The sequence below is a fragment of the Meleagris gallopavo genome, chromosome 5, assembly GCF_000146605.3.
Source record: "Meleagris gallopavo isolate NT-WF06-2002-E0010 breed Aviagen turkey brand Nicholas breeding stock chromosome 5, Turkey_5.1, whole genome shotgun sequence".
Lineage (NCBI taxonomy): Eukaryota > Metazoa > Chordata > Aves > Galliformes > Phasianidae > Meleagris > Meleagris gallopavo.
Genome location: NC_015015.2, coordinates 24364413 through 24383066, shown reverse-complemented (window position 1 = coordinate 24383066; position 18654 = coordinate 24364413). Strand labels below are relative to the sequence as shown.

The 18654-nt window shown below is 38.3% G+C and overlaps 1 protein-coding gene across 1 annotated transcript; it reads right to left on the bottom strand.

Annotated features, from left to right (window-relative positions):
• Positions 1–2269: 2269 nt before the first annotated feature.
• On the bottom strand, positions 2270–17052 carry LOC104911121 (tetratricopeptide repeat protein 17-like). Its single transcript, XM_010711401.3, has 10 exons — positions 16901–17052; positions 14757–14924; positions 14103–14350; positions 13343–13508; positions 10712–10832; positions 10233–10392; positions 9671–9754; positions 7463–7582; positions 5463–5606; positions 2270–3055 (listed from the first exon to the last, which is right to left on the bottom strand). The coding sequence occupies exons 2-10, from the start codon at positions 14845–14847 to the stop codon at positions 2924–2926; spliced, it is 1266 nt and encodes a 421-aa protein (XP_010709703.1). The 5' UTR covers positions 14848–14924; positions 16901–17052; the 3' UTR covers positions 2270–2923.
• Positions 17053–18654: the final 1602 nt, after the last annotated feature.

Sequence of the window (18654 nt, the reverse complement as noted above, 5' to 3'; positions counted from 1 at the left end):
AAGCTTAGACAGCTTATTTTAAAATGGATTAAATGAAAGGAGAGCTCATCCTTAACTAGCTAGCTCATCCTGCAAAGAACCACACCTCTGCTCCATCAAATTCATTATTTCCCTCCCAACACGCTGCCTAACTTGTCTTCTCCTTGTAAGATGGGCATCATTAGTTTTTCCCTAACACTTGAACACAACCAGAACATTCAAAATCACTATCCTTCATATTTTTGCCACAGGGTTTAAGAGACAGAAATGAGAAAGAAGAGCAACCATCTGAATTTTTCAAGATGGAAGTCGGTGCTCCCTCGTAGAGCCTAAAGTGGAATCTTTAGGACACATGCCTTACTGCTGGCATTAGCCCAAGCTTATGGTTGAGTAAATTCTTTTCTTCTCTGCATCAATTTTATGCACTGTAAGCAGCTGATGGAAACCATTACAACACTTCAAAGAATTACCTAAAATTTATGAAAAGACGGTTAACAGGGAAGCAGGGGCTATTTCATAATTAGTTGCACGGCAGATACAGCAACAAACAGCTGAGTAACAAATAAACAGCTGTACATGGATGTTTTATGAGTAAGGTAACATACGTTCCCTTGAAGGACTTAGCCAATATTCAGAACAAAATATATGAAGTCAGACGACTGTGTTTTTGAAGAACCATTACAAGGTATGAATTCTTTGGAAATGCAAACAGATGAAGGAGATAGCTTGCTATCTCCTTGTGGCAACACCAATTTATGGTATGATCACCACACAAAATGTAGGGCACCTGCCTACCTTTTGTATGATGTCTATATACAACGCTCGTTGCTACACTTCTAAAGAAAATACCAACCAACCAACCCAACTGCTGTAAGCAAGATGTAAACTGACAAGGGTATTAATGCCTAATTATAAGCATGCATTAGTGTAGTCTATGAGCAATGCTACGTGATCCAGAAAAAGTCTACTTTCAATCCACCTTTGACAAAGCCACCTTTGGTCTCGATGATCTCTAGAGGTCCCTTCCAACCCCTACAATTCTGTGAAAGCCACTACTGCCCACTTGTGCCCCACATACAGCTGCTTTAGGCTCTTACGGACCAGCCTTACTCTTAACTTAAATCCTGACATTGCTCATCACCGGTGAGACTGACACAGTAGAAACTTCAGTGTGTGTGGCAGTCACTTGATTCAACCATATGACACATCGGAGCATTAAGCAGTAAAGTGGATCTTTTAGGTAAGAAAACTTTTTATATATTACATTTTTTTTTTTTCTAACTTGAATGGAACTTCTTTCCTTTAACATGCACCTACCTTACTGGCTTCTTCCAAAACTCCAGGTGAGAAGTCTCCGCAATTCCTTCTCCCAGTCCATGATCCTCATGGTGTTGTCTTAGACTTTCCTGAAAGCGATCTGACTCTCTCAACAATAGAACTTACGCAGACAGACCTCCAGTCAATGTTATCAGGCTTCCAAACAGCCTTAGGAAAGGAATACAATTTGACTTGCTGTTGGCTCAGATGACAATCAGAAATTCAACACACACGTTTTTAATAAAAATCTACCCAACAGCAGTACTTGCTCATACCTCTGTGAGACTTTCTAGATTAATAAAAAAATTACTTGCAGTAAAACAGAGGTAAACATTTGCATTATAACTACTCATTTTCAATTATATATAAAAATATTCAGGGATCATTTTATGAACTGAAAAGCTACAGTAAATTACAAAAATTACATTGATGTCCATAGGTTCCACCAGTGCCATTTTGGCTCTTAATTCCTATCACTGAAAGAGGGGTGAGGAGTTTTCCATAGATATGTAGCAAAGTATTATCTAACTAAGAATGTTAAAGGCTGTGTCAACTCCCAGCTCTGCTTGCTCCAAAACAAATGCAGCAGCTCCCCAAGCCTAGTTTCCTTCAAACGGCGCGTGACACACAGATTAGAGGAGAAGCCATGTTTTGTTCATAAACAATTTATTTCAAATATGTGCCCTTGTTAATTCAACAATGATGTATGGAGAATCACGTCCTCCACCAAACAAAGAGAAAACTGATTTGGAAATCTTCCACCTGACTCATTTGCTCATGAGACCTTGACAATGCCTCCCTGCTCCTTCCTGAGCTGCTGAAAGTATGGCTCAGAGAGAGCAGAGACTTGCACCTTACTCTGAAATGACTAGAAATACAGTGAACAAAGAATCAGTAAAACAACCATTCAGGGAGGCAGAGGGCTATGAATATACAGACAAATATAAAACATTTTATTGGGATTTCTACTGTGTTTTTTTCTTTTTTTCCCTGCAAATAAGATTAAAAAAACACTTTGACTTCAGAGTCCTGCTGTTCCCCACCCTTCATTCTCTCATGTCCAACAAAAAGAAATTATTCAAAAAATGCTAGATGTTCCTAACTCCTTTTTATTTTGTTTTCTAAATAAATGTTTGAAATTCTGTGCCTCTCCTTCCCAAAAAGCAGGCAATGTTGTTTGCATGGAGTAAACAGGACTGGACAAAGCAGGAGTTTCACATGGATGAACTGCTGATTATCTCTTCTTACTATTTGGTATGGGTGTGTGCTTTGCATTTCTATTGACCTAGATTATAAGACATGAAGCAAGTCATTTTGGACACTGCCAATCTGAGCATTAAGGAGAAACTAACGGTGCCTGGGTCCTGGTACAAGTGGTTATGGACTCACGGAACTTCCTTGGTTTAATATTTACATGGATGTTTTAAAATTATTGTCTGTGAAACATTTTCCAAAGATGCCTCTATATCTGAGAAAAGATAAAAGAACCCTTGATCCAAATCCCATCTCTTTTCAGAAGTCTTGTTAAAAATTTTGATTCATCAATTTATCTTAGCACACTTAAAAGCAGAGTAGTGAAGAATGGCTTTTTAAAAAAAGAAGGAAAAAAGAGAAAAAACACCAATCTCTATGGAGACCGTCGCTCTTTTTTCATAAGTAAATGACACTGAATGGTGTGGATTCGATTCTTTGCTGGGGCAAACTCCGGCTGAAGTTTTAATGTTGACTCATACCATTTCATCGCCTTTTCAAACTCTTCCTATAAAAAAAGAACAGAAGATTGCATAAAGTCAGATTCTAAAAACAGTGAACACTAACTTTCTTATTCTTTCTTTTCCTCCTCCAGATAACTCCAGTATTTTCTTGATTCAAATAACTGCAGAACATTACCGACTAATTCTTTTGCCTTTTCTTTTTAATAATCTTAGTACTCTTGGTGTAAAATAGTTAAAAACAAACAAACAAACACAAAACCCAAGATTTAGACTGAATATAACAACTTTTTCTTTTATTTAAAATGGCAGCAAAGCACTGAAACAGGTTGACCAGAGAGGTGGTAGATGCCCTGTCCCTGGTGACATCCAAGGTAAAGCTGGACAACCTGATCTAGCTGTTGGTATCCCTGTTCGCTGCAGGGGAGTTGGGTCAGATGACCTATAAAGGTCTCCTACAGCTCAAATGATCTTATGTTTCATTTCAGCCACTTTCTGCATGTTTTTCCTCCTCTTTTCTCCTTATAACAACTGAGCTTCTTGTATATTTTTGAGACCGTGCATGATTTATTTTGTTGTTTTTTTCTGAATCTACTAAAGGGAATCCCCAAAAGAGCTATAAAACCAATGTTGGATTTTGGCACCTTTCCTCTTAAACAGCATACTCAGTATTTCCTATGGCAAGGCTATTGATGAATTGATGGTAAAGAGCTAAACTAACATCCCCACGTGAAAGCAGACAGCAAGTGGCACAGCACTTCTAGACTCTCAATTTCCTTTACACATAAAAGACGACAGAACTTCGGGCAGACTATTGCTTCCTACTTGAAACTCCCCAGGATCTCACTCTAAGCATTAGCTCAGCTTTAGTCAAGTTCCTTTTTCTCAGTAATTTGTTTGTACACTTCAGGTAATGCTCATTTCTAGCCACATTATAAACACTAACTACATCAATGCTGGAGTTGTAAAGCCTTGATTTTTAAAAAGCGTATTTCCATACACTTGTCAAGAGGACTTACAATGAAAATCCCATATTACTTTATGGCAGTACCGACAAACAGAAATGAAAAAAAGCAGATTTTTCCATTTTTAGAAGAAATCATTTATATTCAAATCTGCTGAGATCTGGTATTACTTTGACAATCATTTAGATTTCTTCTATAGCATCCATCCAGAGTTTTCAATGTTTATCAAGGCCAACGGTTTCCACTTTTCAAGGCAATGTGATGAAAAGTCTTGCAAATTAAGGAACATTGGCCTCTGTAACACTACGCTTTTGATTACTCTAATTTTTTTTTTTCTTTTAAACAACCTGTTGGGCAGACTCAATTCTTAAAGAGAACTTCCTAAATACAAAATAAATAAATTCACTTTTATATCAGTATAATTTGATCCAGAAGATAAGTCTTGTCCTGTTGCTAACCATTTCATGTAATGAATATGTGGCTTCACTGAGAAATCTCTCAGATCCAGGAGAATAAAGTTATCCTTAGGCACTGTGCTCACTTGAAAAAGACACTGACAACTCAAGCATAAAACTTCATTTCTTTCAAACTACTGTCAGAAGCAATAGCTTAAGAGAACAAAGTCATTCCTTTCTTCAGTGTGTTTCTACTGTGTGTTCAACAGTACCACACATTTCAACTCTTTTCAACCCCGATAACCACAATACACCATTACCTCTCAAACTTATCCTGTTATCAGCATGATTCCCCCCCCAACCAGAAGAGCAAACCATTACAGACAGATCTATGACAAGTGCTAAATACTGGCGGGGATAGATAGAACACATGAAATTGAAAATACTTTTGAAATGAATATACACATCAACTATGTTCCAGTTTAATGGTGCCTCTCTTACCCTTGAAATATACTGGTCCTGTTAAAGAAAAGAAAGCACCCAAGAACCAATCCAGCTTTTGTAAGGAAAAAGGAATGAACATTTTGCATTCGTGTGAAATAGCAAAAGCTGAATTACAGATCAGAATATATAGGAAGTACGAAGAACTGGGAATTCAATCTGTAAATTATTTTTGGTGTTGATAATCCAAATAGTGAAAATAAACATCTCTTTTGTTTGTTTATTGCAACTGCAAACTGGGTTTTACTAACTACATTAAACTAAGCTCTTCAGGATGGAAACTCAGTTTATCATTAATTTCCCAGTGTAACAAAAACTTTATTTAGAATGGAAGCCAGTCAAAATCATCAGTTGTTTGCTGTTGTCTTATCAAAGCTTTGTAGGCAGCATCCTGAAGCCAACTTGTAACAACACTGGCCTTCATGTATTAAATGAGTAATAAAAAGCTTTGACGCTCCAAATAGTATATTAAAAAAATATTTTCTTACTGACACTCCCCGTATTTCATGAATGTTGCTTCTCCAAAATTATTTGTGGAACGATGAATTCCACGTGTCATAAACAAGACACATCAGAGTAACAAACATGCTCACCATTGCTACGTAGACATTCGCCAGTGTGAAATGATTAACCACGAAGTGCGGTGCTATTTCCACTGCCATGGTAGCCACAATGATAGCATCATTCCAAAGTCTGGCGTTGTGGAAGATGTTTGCCAGGCTTATTAGTGGTACATCCTTTAAGAGAAGAGAAAGTGATCAACAGTGAGGTTCTTTCCACTGAAATTGTTTCAGGAGCGAGAAGACTGACAGAAGGCTCCACCACCTGGTCACTTTGAAAGTGATGAGTTACACTTACCAGAAAAAAGGCACTTGACCCTGAGCTATGAACAAAAACAGTAACTCATATACACAAATCTGCTCACAAAAGTGAGCAAACATTGCTTTTGCATAGACAAATAACTCAAAAATTAGCTCACATAAAAACAAATGTATGTGCTTGGATATTTAAAGATGCTGTTACTTTTCCCCCAAAGATAAGATGTACTCTGAGAGACAAGAGAAGCTCTTTGATCCCTCTCCTTCAGCAGCTGCACAAAAGGAATATGAATAAAGAGAAAGTAGGGAAGTGAAAAAAAGAGTTAAACATTAATGGAACTCACATGCTGTTTTCTATCCCATCCCTGACACAGATTTCCTATAAGATGCTAACAGCTATAAAAATCTTCTCAGGTAGTCACCAATGTTTTTATTTCCTGAATTTCCATACTGTGTCTGACTGACAAAAGCATGGAGCCCTGACAGCTGTAACAAGCTCTCAGGGAGCTTCACACCTAGGAAGGACAAAATACTATCAGAGGTGGTCTGCAGATACATTCAACAGAACATCTAAAAATTTAGGATGCAATTTGATCCCTTCCTCCCTGATGCCATGCAGATACTATGGAAGCTAGAATCACAAAAGGAACCCACAGGAAAAAAAATTACTTCTTATTTGGATGAGAAAAGGTGAGATGAAACACAAGGCCAAAAAAGAGGATTAAACAAAATAATACATCGCTATTCATCCAGTACTAAATCACTAATTCCAAGTTGCAGCTGTATCTTTACAAACAAGACTCAGAGTCTTCTCTGGAGCCAGGACAAAAGCTAAGCACAGATTTGGTGTAAGCCAGTCCCAGTCAATTTTATATCATAATATCAGAAAACGGTCAGCACTACTACACCATAATAGGGAGACAGGTTTATTGTGCTGGGCCTTGGTTCCAACCTTGTTTTAAAAGGATGATGATAAAAAGACAGAACTATAGAAGACAAAAGATAATAATGATGTGAAATAGGAAGAGATCAACATTTCTTAGTTGGGGCCTTTCTCTGGTTAACGGATAAATCTTCTTAATAGTAACCTGACAGTGTAAACTACTTTGTCTTCTGATTTTCAGAGAACAACTTAAGACCAAGAGTTAAAAAGTGGTTTACATTTTACGATGTTGCACAATTTGAAAGTGAAATCTCCAATGCTGAGTTAGGGGCCTATACTGCATACTGCATCTACCAGTTTGGAAGGGTGAAGCTGGTGTCTAAGAACAGACATAATATTCAGCACGCCATGGGGCACTGCTAAGGGTGCAAAGCATTGCAGTCAACTGAAACAGTGGGCTATGTCCAAAATACTACCTTGTTTGGATTAAAGCACAAAACTGCCAGCCAAAATCAGGCACTAGTCAGCCAAAACATTTATGATTTCAGCATTTAAATTATTCTTTCGGATCTCACCTCCTCCCCCACTTTAAAAGCACAATCATATTTTAGGGTAAAAGACTTGTACAAGATGAGGCTGACAAAGATTCAAAGCCCTACGTGACAGAAGGAGGTTTAAGCCTGTAGTGCCCAGTAGAGAAGTGTTAAACCCACTGAAATGCAGGAAATTGCTCTTTTGCAGCCCACACTCACAGGTGATGAAAGTCTTGAAATTTCATATGCAAAACTAGAATATGCACAATTCTAGTTTTAACAATCGTATGTGAAAATTAAGTAGCTATCTCACAAGGACAACATTATTTTATCTGTGTAGCAGGCAGATGTGTACACACCTTCATGTGATGGGGTGCATAGTGTAATGCTTGCCGTAAACAATCAATCGCCTTCTTTCCTTGGCCCTTCACCCTCCAGTAGAGAGCTGCCATGCTAGAGAGGACCCATGAAGTCTGATTCTGCAAGAGAACACAAAAATAAGTCATACAGACACCTGTAGTTAACAACCTTCCTGTCTCTCACTCTTCGAATTTACTCAGTATATTGGTATAGAGGATGCTTCACTTAAAAATAACATTCAACTATTCTAAAGCATATTAAGAATTTACCTAATAACATATAAGCAATAGCCTCATCAATGAGACTGCCAAATAAAACACAAATTCCAAGCACAACATCATTTTCTTCATCTTTTGTACAGTAACAACATCTCAATACAGTCACAATATCTTCTAACCAGCTGTCAGGTGCCGAGCATCTAGAATTGTATATACATTACCATATACAAATCAACAATTTTCACCAGCGAAGATGGCTGATTGTTCTCTTTGGGCTCTCTGTAGCCACCATAAGGAGAAAGAATGCTCTGGGATGCAACTCAAAGCAAAAGCCTGAACAGTCCAGCTGATCAAGTTTGTTGCCTCCAGTTGGCTGACTCCCATGCCACATGTTAGAAAGGAAAATACTATGTGCTTGAATTCAATGGACTCACATACTTAAAGTTAATGTTTATGCTCACATGTGCAATTAATTAAGTAGTCATCTAGATTTGATTAACTCTTGTGAATAATGAATGAGATTGGTAGACAGAAGAACTGTGCTTATTTTCATCACAGCTAGCCTTACGAAAAATTCTGCTTCTCTTCTGTTAGTAGCAAATTTTCCGTGTATTTGGACAAAGCTTGCTGTTTGCAGGGTCAAGTGTAGCATTTAAGACAAGACTTAGCATACCTGAAGTCAAAAGAAACTAAGCTTACTATGCAAACTTAAGAGTAATATCTTCACTTTCTGGGAACAATTAAGGCTTACTGACTTCAGTTTCAAACCACAATAACTTCCTTAGAGGGCCTTCAGTAGAATAGGCCAGGGGCACCAAACTGTTCTGGTAGAACCCTCTTTTGTGTTATAGTTTTCCTAACAACACTGGAAGTATACAGCAATCACTGCATCCTGATCTGCCTTGTATATCATGGGAAAATTATGTCACTAAGCATCCCCTCCAGGTGAGGCCCTCAGCAGCTTTGATCTAGCTAGGAAGCTTGGTTTTCTCAGTGGGGAACACAAAGTGCAGCCTTGCATATGGTGCTATACCACTGCCTGAATGCATCTGACACTTCAGCTCAATACTACATAGAGAAAAAACAAATAGGTAGGAAAGAGAGGAACTCTCTGCCTGCCAAAAGTGCAATTGGAAGAGCTGAGCCATGGGTTAACTCTGACTTTCCTTAAGCTCCAAGTGAATGTAGCATCTGAATAAAGACTGAGAATTATTAAAACAGTTTAATATCATAAAATAGCTTAAGTTGGAGGAAACCTTAAAGATCATGCAGTTTCAGTTCTCCCTGGTATGGCCAAAGTTGCCACCCACTAGGTTAGGCTGCCCAGGGCCCCATTCAATCTGGCCTCAAACGCCTCCCAGGGATGGGGCATCCACAGCTTTCCTGCAGCACCTCACCACCCCCTCAGTAAAATTTTTCCTCCTAACATCTAACCTAAACCTTCTCTCTTTTTGTTTGAAGCTATTTCCCCACATCCTGTCACTATCAGACAGTGTAAAAAGTTGGGAGCTTGTTAGCTCCCGTCAAATACTGGAAGGCTGCAATGAGGTCTTCTCAGAGCCTTCTCTTCTCCAAGCTAAATAAGTGCAGCACTCCCAGCTTTTCTTTACAGGAAGTGCTCCAGACCCTTGATCATCTTCATGGCCTTCCTCTGGGCCCACTCCAACAGCTCTGCATCCTTCCTGTATATAATATGCATTGGCAGCCAACAATACAGCTCACAACAGGGTTGGAAATACTGGGAAATTTTACAAGCTTAGGTTTTTGTAGAAAGACAGGCAAAAGACCTGACAGTGGGACTCCCAAATGTTAAGCAAAGGATATAGAGCTCAAGTAAAAGCCTGTGAGGGCATTATAGATGTTGAATAAACACAAATCTCAAGCCCAAGTACAAACTCTTTCCTTATTTCAGACAGATGGTTTGAGACTCGATTGACTGCTAAGCCAAGCAGTATGTCCAGACATCATTCTTCTCACATTCATATATACCTTTTCCAGAGCTTTGGCTATTCGAGTACCAACTTGTTCTAATGACTGTGGTGAGTACTGGTCTTTGCCAAGATTCTGTAGCACCTGTGAAAGAGAAAGGACAAATACTTAAAGGAAACTGAGAAAAGATATCCTTCACTTGCTGGCTATCTTTTCACCCAGCATTTTGCAATTCACTGACTTGTTTGAACCTAAACATCACTGTATAACTAGTTAATACTATCATCATAGAATCTTTTAACTCCATGCTATCGAATACTGAGATTTCTAGAAGTTTGTGTATAAGCTGTTTGATTTTTCTTCTACCAACTCATCTATCTAGAGTGATAAATACCAAGACAGCAATGGTGTTTTAGTATTTCCCTCAGCTCAGATCACAGAAGATGGGGAAACCAGTCTGGTAAACATTCTGGTAAAAAATCACTTTCAGCTTGCATCATTCTTACACTCTTATTCAGGTGTTCATGTGCTGCAGGGCACTTCAGGAGACAGGGCACTAAACATACCTTGAATCTGCCATGGTATAGATGTTTTTGTATGACAGTCTTCAACTGTGGCATACCTCTTTAAGTTGACTCTCTCCAGTGTAATGCAGGCTTGCTCGACTAGAGACACCTTGCAAGTGGTCCAAAGTATGCATACTAGCTGGCAGATTGGGGTTACAAAGGGGCTCCATGGCTGGTTCTTGCAGCTGTGTTGCAAAATCAATGTGTTCTGTAATGCTATAAAGGTAATAAATTGAATCAGTCAGGAGAAGAAGAGAGAAGAGTCATTACAAAGTTCCCTAGTGAATGTAAACTGCACAGAAGAATCTCCTTTGAACAGCTTGACAAGCCAGAGAAACTGGATCTTCAGTCTGAAGTTGCATTCTTCTTGCAAGTCTACTGTTAAATACCACATCATGTTTTCAAATGTCTTTGTAATCCTCATAGTTCCTTCTTACTTTAATGAACAATAAAATCTTCAGTTAATGTACACTCAAGGCCATACAACTGCCTTGCTTTGTGTGAGTGGCTGAAGGTCCATATATAAGATACTTACTCAATATTTTTAGCAGAAACAGCAAGCCATGTGCTGGCCACAGTTGTGAGCTCTACCCTACGGAGTTTCAGACATTCATCAGGACTCGGCCACCCAAGGCTACGATAGTCATGCTTCTTTCCTGGAGAGAAGAAAAAAAAAAAAGAAATAATAAAAGGGATTATTTTCAAGCAGAAAGACTTAGTACAATAAATTTCAAAATACACCAGTAAATACCTACAACACAAAAGTCACAGAGTTGCCATCAGATTTCTTTAAGAACAATTCCATATCTAAATATACTGAATGGAACTTGTGGGATCCAAAGACAGAAGTGGATGCCATAGCAGATAGATCTGAAGGCGAAGTTTTAAGATACAAGTTATAAGTTAGAGTTTTTCAATAGTTGCAGATTAAAAACAATCGCCTTTCTTGTTCACAAGTAATATCTCTAACTCCTTAAAATTCTTAAGTGAGTTATCATTTATGATGTATAGCTACAGTAAGAACTAATAAAAGCTGATTACTCCATCTTCTGACAATCCGAGACGAAAAATACTGCCATTTCTTATCCATGAGTAAAGGTTTTACTGCATTCACACTCAAGACAGCAACATTTTTGAAACTAGCAAGTACACTTAAAACCTCTCATTTTAGAAATGAGTTAACCAAGGAAGGCAAAGGTTAAATAATTCACTTTATTTTAGGAATCTGATCTTCACATTTGATCCAAAAATCCACTGAAATCTTCCCCTCACATTTTATGGATCTTATACCAAATCCTACAAATCCAACTCGTGTTAACTGCTAGGAAACATGCTTCTCTCATCAAAATCATCTGAACTGTTTTGAAGGTAAAAACAATTCACTGTAGCCTTAAATTTGCACAGTGAGAGGTCAAATTCACAAACATGAAGGTCTATCAGATCAGCTACATACGCAGTATTCTAGTACCTATTTCTGGTTACCTAAAATTTGGACTTCTTAGATGCAAGATCTATTTCCCATCAAGGTTTAAGTGCTTCACTAAGGTTTAAGTGCTTCACCACAGTTTTGCAAAATGATGATAAAGCCTGCAACACTATGTCTTTTGTAAAACATTCTGATTAAAGGAAAATCAACTTTGAAAAACTTGAGGAAATTGCAGAGGGGAAAGATCATTTTTTGTCATCGGCACTGTGCAGTACCTGATTTAGAGTTACTACCAGCATGAACAGGAAAAGATACTGAAAGGCATGAAAATGTTACACAGGGACAGATCAGTTATCAGAGTACCAGTCAGACAGGGACAGTCATTTCCCTGTTCTGCTTGGAACTCCCCAGGTAAACCTCCAAGGCATTATTTAAACTTTTGATAATGTAGTTCTTGCAAAGAGGATGTCAGCAGACCTTGCCTCAGGAGTGTGAGAAAGTTAATGACTTTACAATTAAGGGATGCTGTTAATAAAGCCAAGAAAGTAGCTCAGGAGAGAACACACGCTGAGAAAAGGAAAGGTGCATCCTCACAAATGGGTTACTGTTGTCATGCAATCCTCCTTATTTAATAACTTGTATTTGTTAGTTGCTAATAACTTCACAAGCTTGCTAAAGACTCCACGTAAAAGCCTTCAAAAACGTGAATTACTTTCTAGGTCATCAAATTGTCAATGACTAGAATATAGAGAACACATTTTTTCATGCCCGTAACATAAAAATTTTACATCAATTGAAATCATAGTAAGATGAAATGTGTGGGGAACAATTATTCATCCTCTCTTCCTTGGCATCAATAAGTTCTAGAAATTCCAAATTTTTAATCAAAGCAATCATGTGCTGATGATTTCTGTCCAAATGAATGCATTGATGGAACTAACTTGCACTGTCTTAATAGATCTCTCTACAATACTTGTTCCTTAAGTAGCAAAAACTCTCTCTCTCTCTCTGCAAACCTCCACAACCACATTGGTGCAAGACTGCGCACCTCACTAGCTCTACTCTTCTGGAAGACAGCATCTAAATCTTCCCTTCTAATATGACCAAATCAATCACTGTAGAACATTAAGTTCTATTTATTTCTACTAGATCAAATTTTCTGTGTTTTGTTTTCAAATTGTGTAAATTATGTTTAGTCAATAATAAATTAAAGCTTTTACCCCATATCTGTCCCTGAAAGCATCTCTCATTCAGTTAAAAAAAAAAAACAACAAAAAATTTCTCTTTCCATTCAGTTTTAACAAAAAAAATTAAATAACTCCCCACTCCATTTACTACTTCTACTGACATTATCACTGTCTTTCACTCTCCACTTTTACCACTTTATCTCCAGAAATTCTGTTATTATCTAGAAAGTTTTCATACAGTGGAGGAAGTTATGCTGTACTTCATGTAGAAGGTACTCATGGAAGAGAGCTGGAGCTGTTGTTTTTCCACATTTTCATCTAGAAGTTGTATTTCACTATGTCATCTTTGTGGCACATATTTATAGTAATAAACCAGTGTAAAATAAAAGTTGCCATGAAATAAACCACAGTCTAGAGGGAGGTGTTCCTGCCTACAGCAGGGAGCTGGAACTAGATGATCTTAAAGGTCTCTTTCAACCCAAACCATTCTATATGATTGTACAGTAATTCAAAACCTGCTAGGGATTTGCTTTCTCTCAAAGTGGCAATTTACCTATTGGTCCAGGAGAAGGTATCTTTGGTCCACTGATCTCCAAGGCAGTTTGGTAGAAGTTTTCGTTTTCTCCGTTAGTCCCTTCTTCTCCATTTCTCCCATTTGTCTCCTGAAGATCCAAGCTATCAGCTTTTGGTTTCTTTAAACGTTTGACCTGAAAAGTGATCTACCAAAAGAACAATATTGGCAAGGTTAACATTAAGAAACATCGTAAGTATTAGCTGCTCTAACACACTACCTGTTTTAGCCCAAGGATTCAATTCCAAAGATGTTATGATGAGCTCTCATCTCCTCCCCATCTCAACTCATTCTCTGAGCTTGCTCATTTTCAATGCATCACACAACGCAAACAACATACAATTTCAACCTCTAACCTAAGAGAAAACCAACTTGACTGCTGAAGAGCTGAAATGCATTTCTTATTACATATTTTGTTGGCAACACGATGACTACAGGTATTTTTGTCATCTTCATGCTAACTAGAGCATTTGGTTAAAATCTTGTCTCCTTTGTAACTCTGTACAGGTAGTGTGGAGGAACTCAGCAACATACAACACCCAAGCATCTGCTGCTGATAATCAATGATGTTAGTTTTAGTGGAAGCCTTTCCTTTAGAATGGACTGAAACTAGTAGTTCATTTCACATAAACCACAAACAGGCTCCATGTAACCTACAGGGGAAGTTCCCAGAAACTGTCTTAGTCTTTCCCTCTGTAATAGTAAGTTGGTACAAGATTTTCACAAACTCATCCAAACTTACCCATTCAGCTTCATCATCATCACCACAGTCCCCAAAACAGGAGCTTGCCAGGCCATCCTGAGCTCCCTTCTTTAGGACACGGATTCCCTGTAAGTCCATTCGACGACCTTTTACTTCCAGCGCTCCTTCAAAAGCTTCTTGAGGCCATGAGTTTTCAAACTCATCCACCAAAGCCAGCATCTCTTCAGACATCTGATCATCTTCTAAACTCTCCACTCCTGAATTATTGCTTTCTGCAGTAACAGTGTCTAGAAGGGAATAGCACAACCTCATTTTTTCCTAGTTTTATCCATAAGTTTTATTTAAATTAAAAAAAAAAAGGTTGGTTTGTTTGTTTTTTTTCCCTGTGATCTGACTCTTTCACTTGCACAAACTAAATACTCACTCCATGCTGCATATGGAGAAAGGGACTGGAGAGTGCAGACTATATCCTTTACCTTGGAAAACATCCTAACCTTTGATTTCCCTTTTTAATTTTACATATTTTCATGCCAGGCTTGGAGAAGAACAGTAAATACAACAAAGTAAGTTTTAAGGATCACTTTCCACATTACAGGCGGAAGGGAATAATGTAGGTCCTTGGAGGAAGGAAGACAGCTCCTCCAAAAAGTCTAGAAAATCACCTGTCAGTACTGAATTTTAAGGCTGACTTACTTTCCAGTTTCAAGATGGAGGGATCTCTTACTGAATGCTGAGTAAGGATTTCTGTATCTTCTGTACCTCTCCCAGAGTGTCCTTCTGCCATTTCTGTGACTGACTCATGGTGGTCAAAGTATTTCTCCTTGTCATGACTACCTTCTGGACTCTTCTCATGACAGTGACCTGAAAAGAGAGGAATTTATTGATACACCACATAGGACCAAAAGGAGCAGTCTTAAGTACGCAGTCCTGTAGTTGTCTACACACAGATTAGTATTACAGTTTCACAAAGTATCAAAGCCATTGCTTAGTGGAAAACAAAAACAAACCAAAGCAACCCCGCTCTGCCTTTTGACAAGGCAGATTACCTAAAAAAGTTACAGAAAATGTTTTTACTTACACACTGTGAATGACTAATGAAAGAAAACACAAGCATCTTTTGATGGGAGGCTGCACAGTACTTGAGAAATAACTGTGTGGTGGTAGCATTTTCAATGACTGTTTCCAAAGTGTATTTTTAGTGACAGTGCACTGCATATGGGGGTCCATTCGGAAAAATTCAAACACAGAGCTGCAATGAGTCGTCCTAAAGACAGCCAGCCAGCTTGCAATGCTAACTTTCCTTCAGGCATCATTCACTGACACACTGTTAAGCTATCAGGTATTCTAAAAGACAGTCATCTAAATCAGCTGCAACTTTTTACCAATGGTTTTGATCACAAATACATTTTAGCTGAAGATCTCAGATTTCCCTGTCAGACTCTTAGGCACAGCATCTAAAGGGCTGACCCCCTTCACCTCCCCAGAACTCCACAGATACAGGGACGTGCATTTCCCACGCGGTGTGAGGGCTGGGAGCTGCCCTCACTTTGTGGCACTGCTACAGAGCCAAGACACGGGAAGCCTGTCACTGAGAAGTAAAGGAGATATTCCAAGCACTAAGCTACTGTTCTAAAATCCTTCCTTTCTCCTTTCAATCTCTTGCGAGTGAACACAGCTTACATACACAAGTGAATTAAGACGCACGTAGCGAATCAAAGAGCCCACGGTAAATGCCAGATCCTCAAGTATGTTCCCCTGCTCTCCTTGTGAAAACTAACTGTCCTGCACACTGCATATGGAAAGCACTATTTTTCCAATTGGCAGCAAGAATTACAAAGAATATGAATAAAGCAGTTTTCTCCACACAATGATCCCATGTTACAAAGGAATATTTTTAATGCCTCGCTCTTCATCAGGCCAGCGTGAAGAGGATGGCCCAACTCTCAGATAGGTGTCACCTGTTCCACTACTTGTCAGTGGTGGAACATACACTGTATGCTCTGTACTTCTGCATCTGTCAACATTCAGGTAACACCTTTGGAGATGTCAAAAAACCAAACTAATAACTATATTCATGAATTTTCCAGAAAAAGGTTCGGTAAAAACTAGTTTTCTGCCAAATATGAAAAGACAAACAAGGCCATTAGATAAGCAAACATTCAAACCAGAAGCTGGTAACTTCAGAAACTGCCCTAACATCTATCACGTAATTATATTCTTCACTTCCTACTTATCTTATTAGCGACTCTTTCTTTAATCCTGCCACATCTCCCTCTGTGCTGTCAATAAAAAAGTCATTGGTTTCATTAAAAAAAAAAAATCTCTTCAATCTATGGAGATCCTTATGTTTGTTTCACGAAGAGTGGTGTGCAAAGAACACTAAAGCTGAAATAAGTCCCCCTGCCTGCCATCACAACCAGTCTGATTTTGATGCAAGTCAGGTGCTACTCAGTAATGTCATGACCACAGCTCCCTTTGCTGAAGGTCAATTCATCATTAGTATGAAGGGGGAGAAAAAAAAAAAGCAAAGGGAACAACATACAGACAATTATTTTTGAGATAAAAGCACCCAAAAAAGGGGAAAAAAAAGAAATAGCAAGTGAGAGGGAAAAAGGCACAATTCTACTTAAGACTAACCTTGCTAATATTAATTTACAAACACAAGCAGCTAAAAACAGGCTAAATGAGAGTGCTGGTTTTCTTGGGATCTGAGAGCTGCTATATATAGAAATCCGAGTGGCCTGATTTTTTGAAATTACTGCTTTCAGTTGCCTGATGTCACAGGAGGGAAAAAAAGGCTGGCTGAAAAAAGAAGAGAAAGTCTTGGATGAGCTTACCACCGAGGTGGTGGTATGGAAACACTGCCCACAGAATGCTACAGCTTGTATCAGCTGCATGCTTGCAGAGCAACTGGGAAGAACACCCAGTACAAGTTCCACCACAGGAACAATGTAGCTCTAGGTTCCAGAAATGTTCCCTGGCAGCAGAGCGTGACCCACATCATTTCAGTACCTACTGCACAACACCTGGGTGAAGGACAAAAGAGATTGCTGCTCTAGGAATGCTCAGTAATACAATATTCATTTTTATTTACAAATATTCTGGTTGTCCAAATGTGCACATGTGAATTTTGGTTGTAAAGTCCAGACACAGGGATTACAATTACAAAACCTGAGTTTAAAACCACTTCACAGTACTCGATCCTCCAGCTTACTGCATAAAAATGTACTGAAGAAGGATCTCTTTGTTGCTCATTCATTTTCTGGGAGCAGATGTTGTGACTGTATATCCGAGCTCAGAAAGTCCAGATAAAAGTGTATCAGGCTGTTCTACCTCATGTATTCTAAGACTCTGTTGCTATGCACCAGCTAGTGGAACAAAGATGTTATTGAACAACAGATGTGTAATCTTCTGCATTTTATATAATATTAATAATAATATAAATATTATTATTATTCATAAGAGAGGGAAATAAGACAAATAAATAGTCTGACTGTGCCTATTTAAGGAAAAAAGTGGGAGAAAAAGAAATGAGAAAAGCTCATAAGCTATAAAGCAAATCCACTAGATAGAAAAAGCAATATAGATTCTAAAACAAAGCATGGAGATCCTAAAGATGAAAAGCAGAAAACAGTATTATATACTAGAAGTCTCTATTCCTCACGTCATTTTAACCTGCTTAATTTTGGGGCTAATGTGGAAGTGCTTGTACAGCACTATTGCAACACATGGTCTCAACCATGCTGCCATGGGAGATGTCATACATTTTAAGTACAGAAAAGATCTGATAAGGTCATCCTTTCCATCTAAAATTGACCATCTTGATTTTCAGGGCCCCTCTTTAATTTCCACCAAAGCTTTAGCACCTACTACAGCCATTACAGCTAAAGAACCCCACAGCAAGAAGTCAAACTCCATGTTTCCTGATGCACACTCAAAACCATATTCTTTACAGAAAGATGCAGTGACAATAACTATCTTTTCTTATGAAGAGAGTGTTTTATTACCCTTTGAACATGAAGATTAATAACAATAATCTCATTAGACCACATGAAAACTTCGGGGGTGCTTCCTATTTCAGTGGTACTGCATTTTTAGTATTAAATATATTCATTAGAGAAATGAAACTGAAGAATTGTCATCTATCATTTTATAGGACAAGTCCCGTCCAGTGCTCTTTGAGGAAACCTCCTTCAGGCAACATCTAAAACACGAGCTTTGGCTTGGACAGTGATAATAACTCCAGGGATTACATACTGCACAACACAATTACCTTGATGTTTCAAGGTGAACAGATCATTTCATAAAGCTCCTGTGAGCTATTAGCAGAAAACGTGTTATTCTGCCTACATACAAACAGATATTTGGTCGCAAAAGAAACTGATAATCTTTAGATCTAGAAATCTGTTAAGGGGAAAAAAAAAAATCCAGGCCAGTTATTTTATGAGTTTTTTAAATCAATAGGGTGAGCAGTAACAAGAGAAGAGGCATATCTTTAGCAGCCATTGCTGCTCTGCTGGACTGAATTATAAATTATTATGCTTCTATTAGGACTTTTGCTCTAAAACTCATGTATTCATTTTCTTACTCA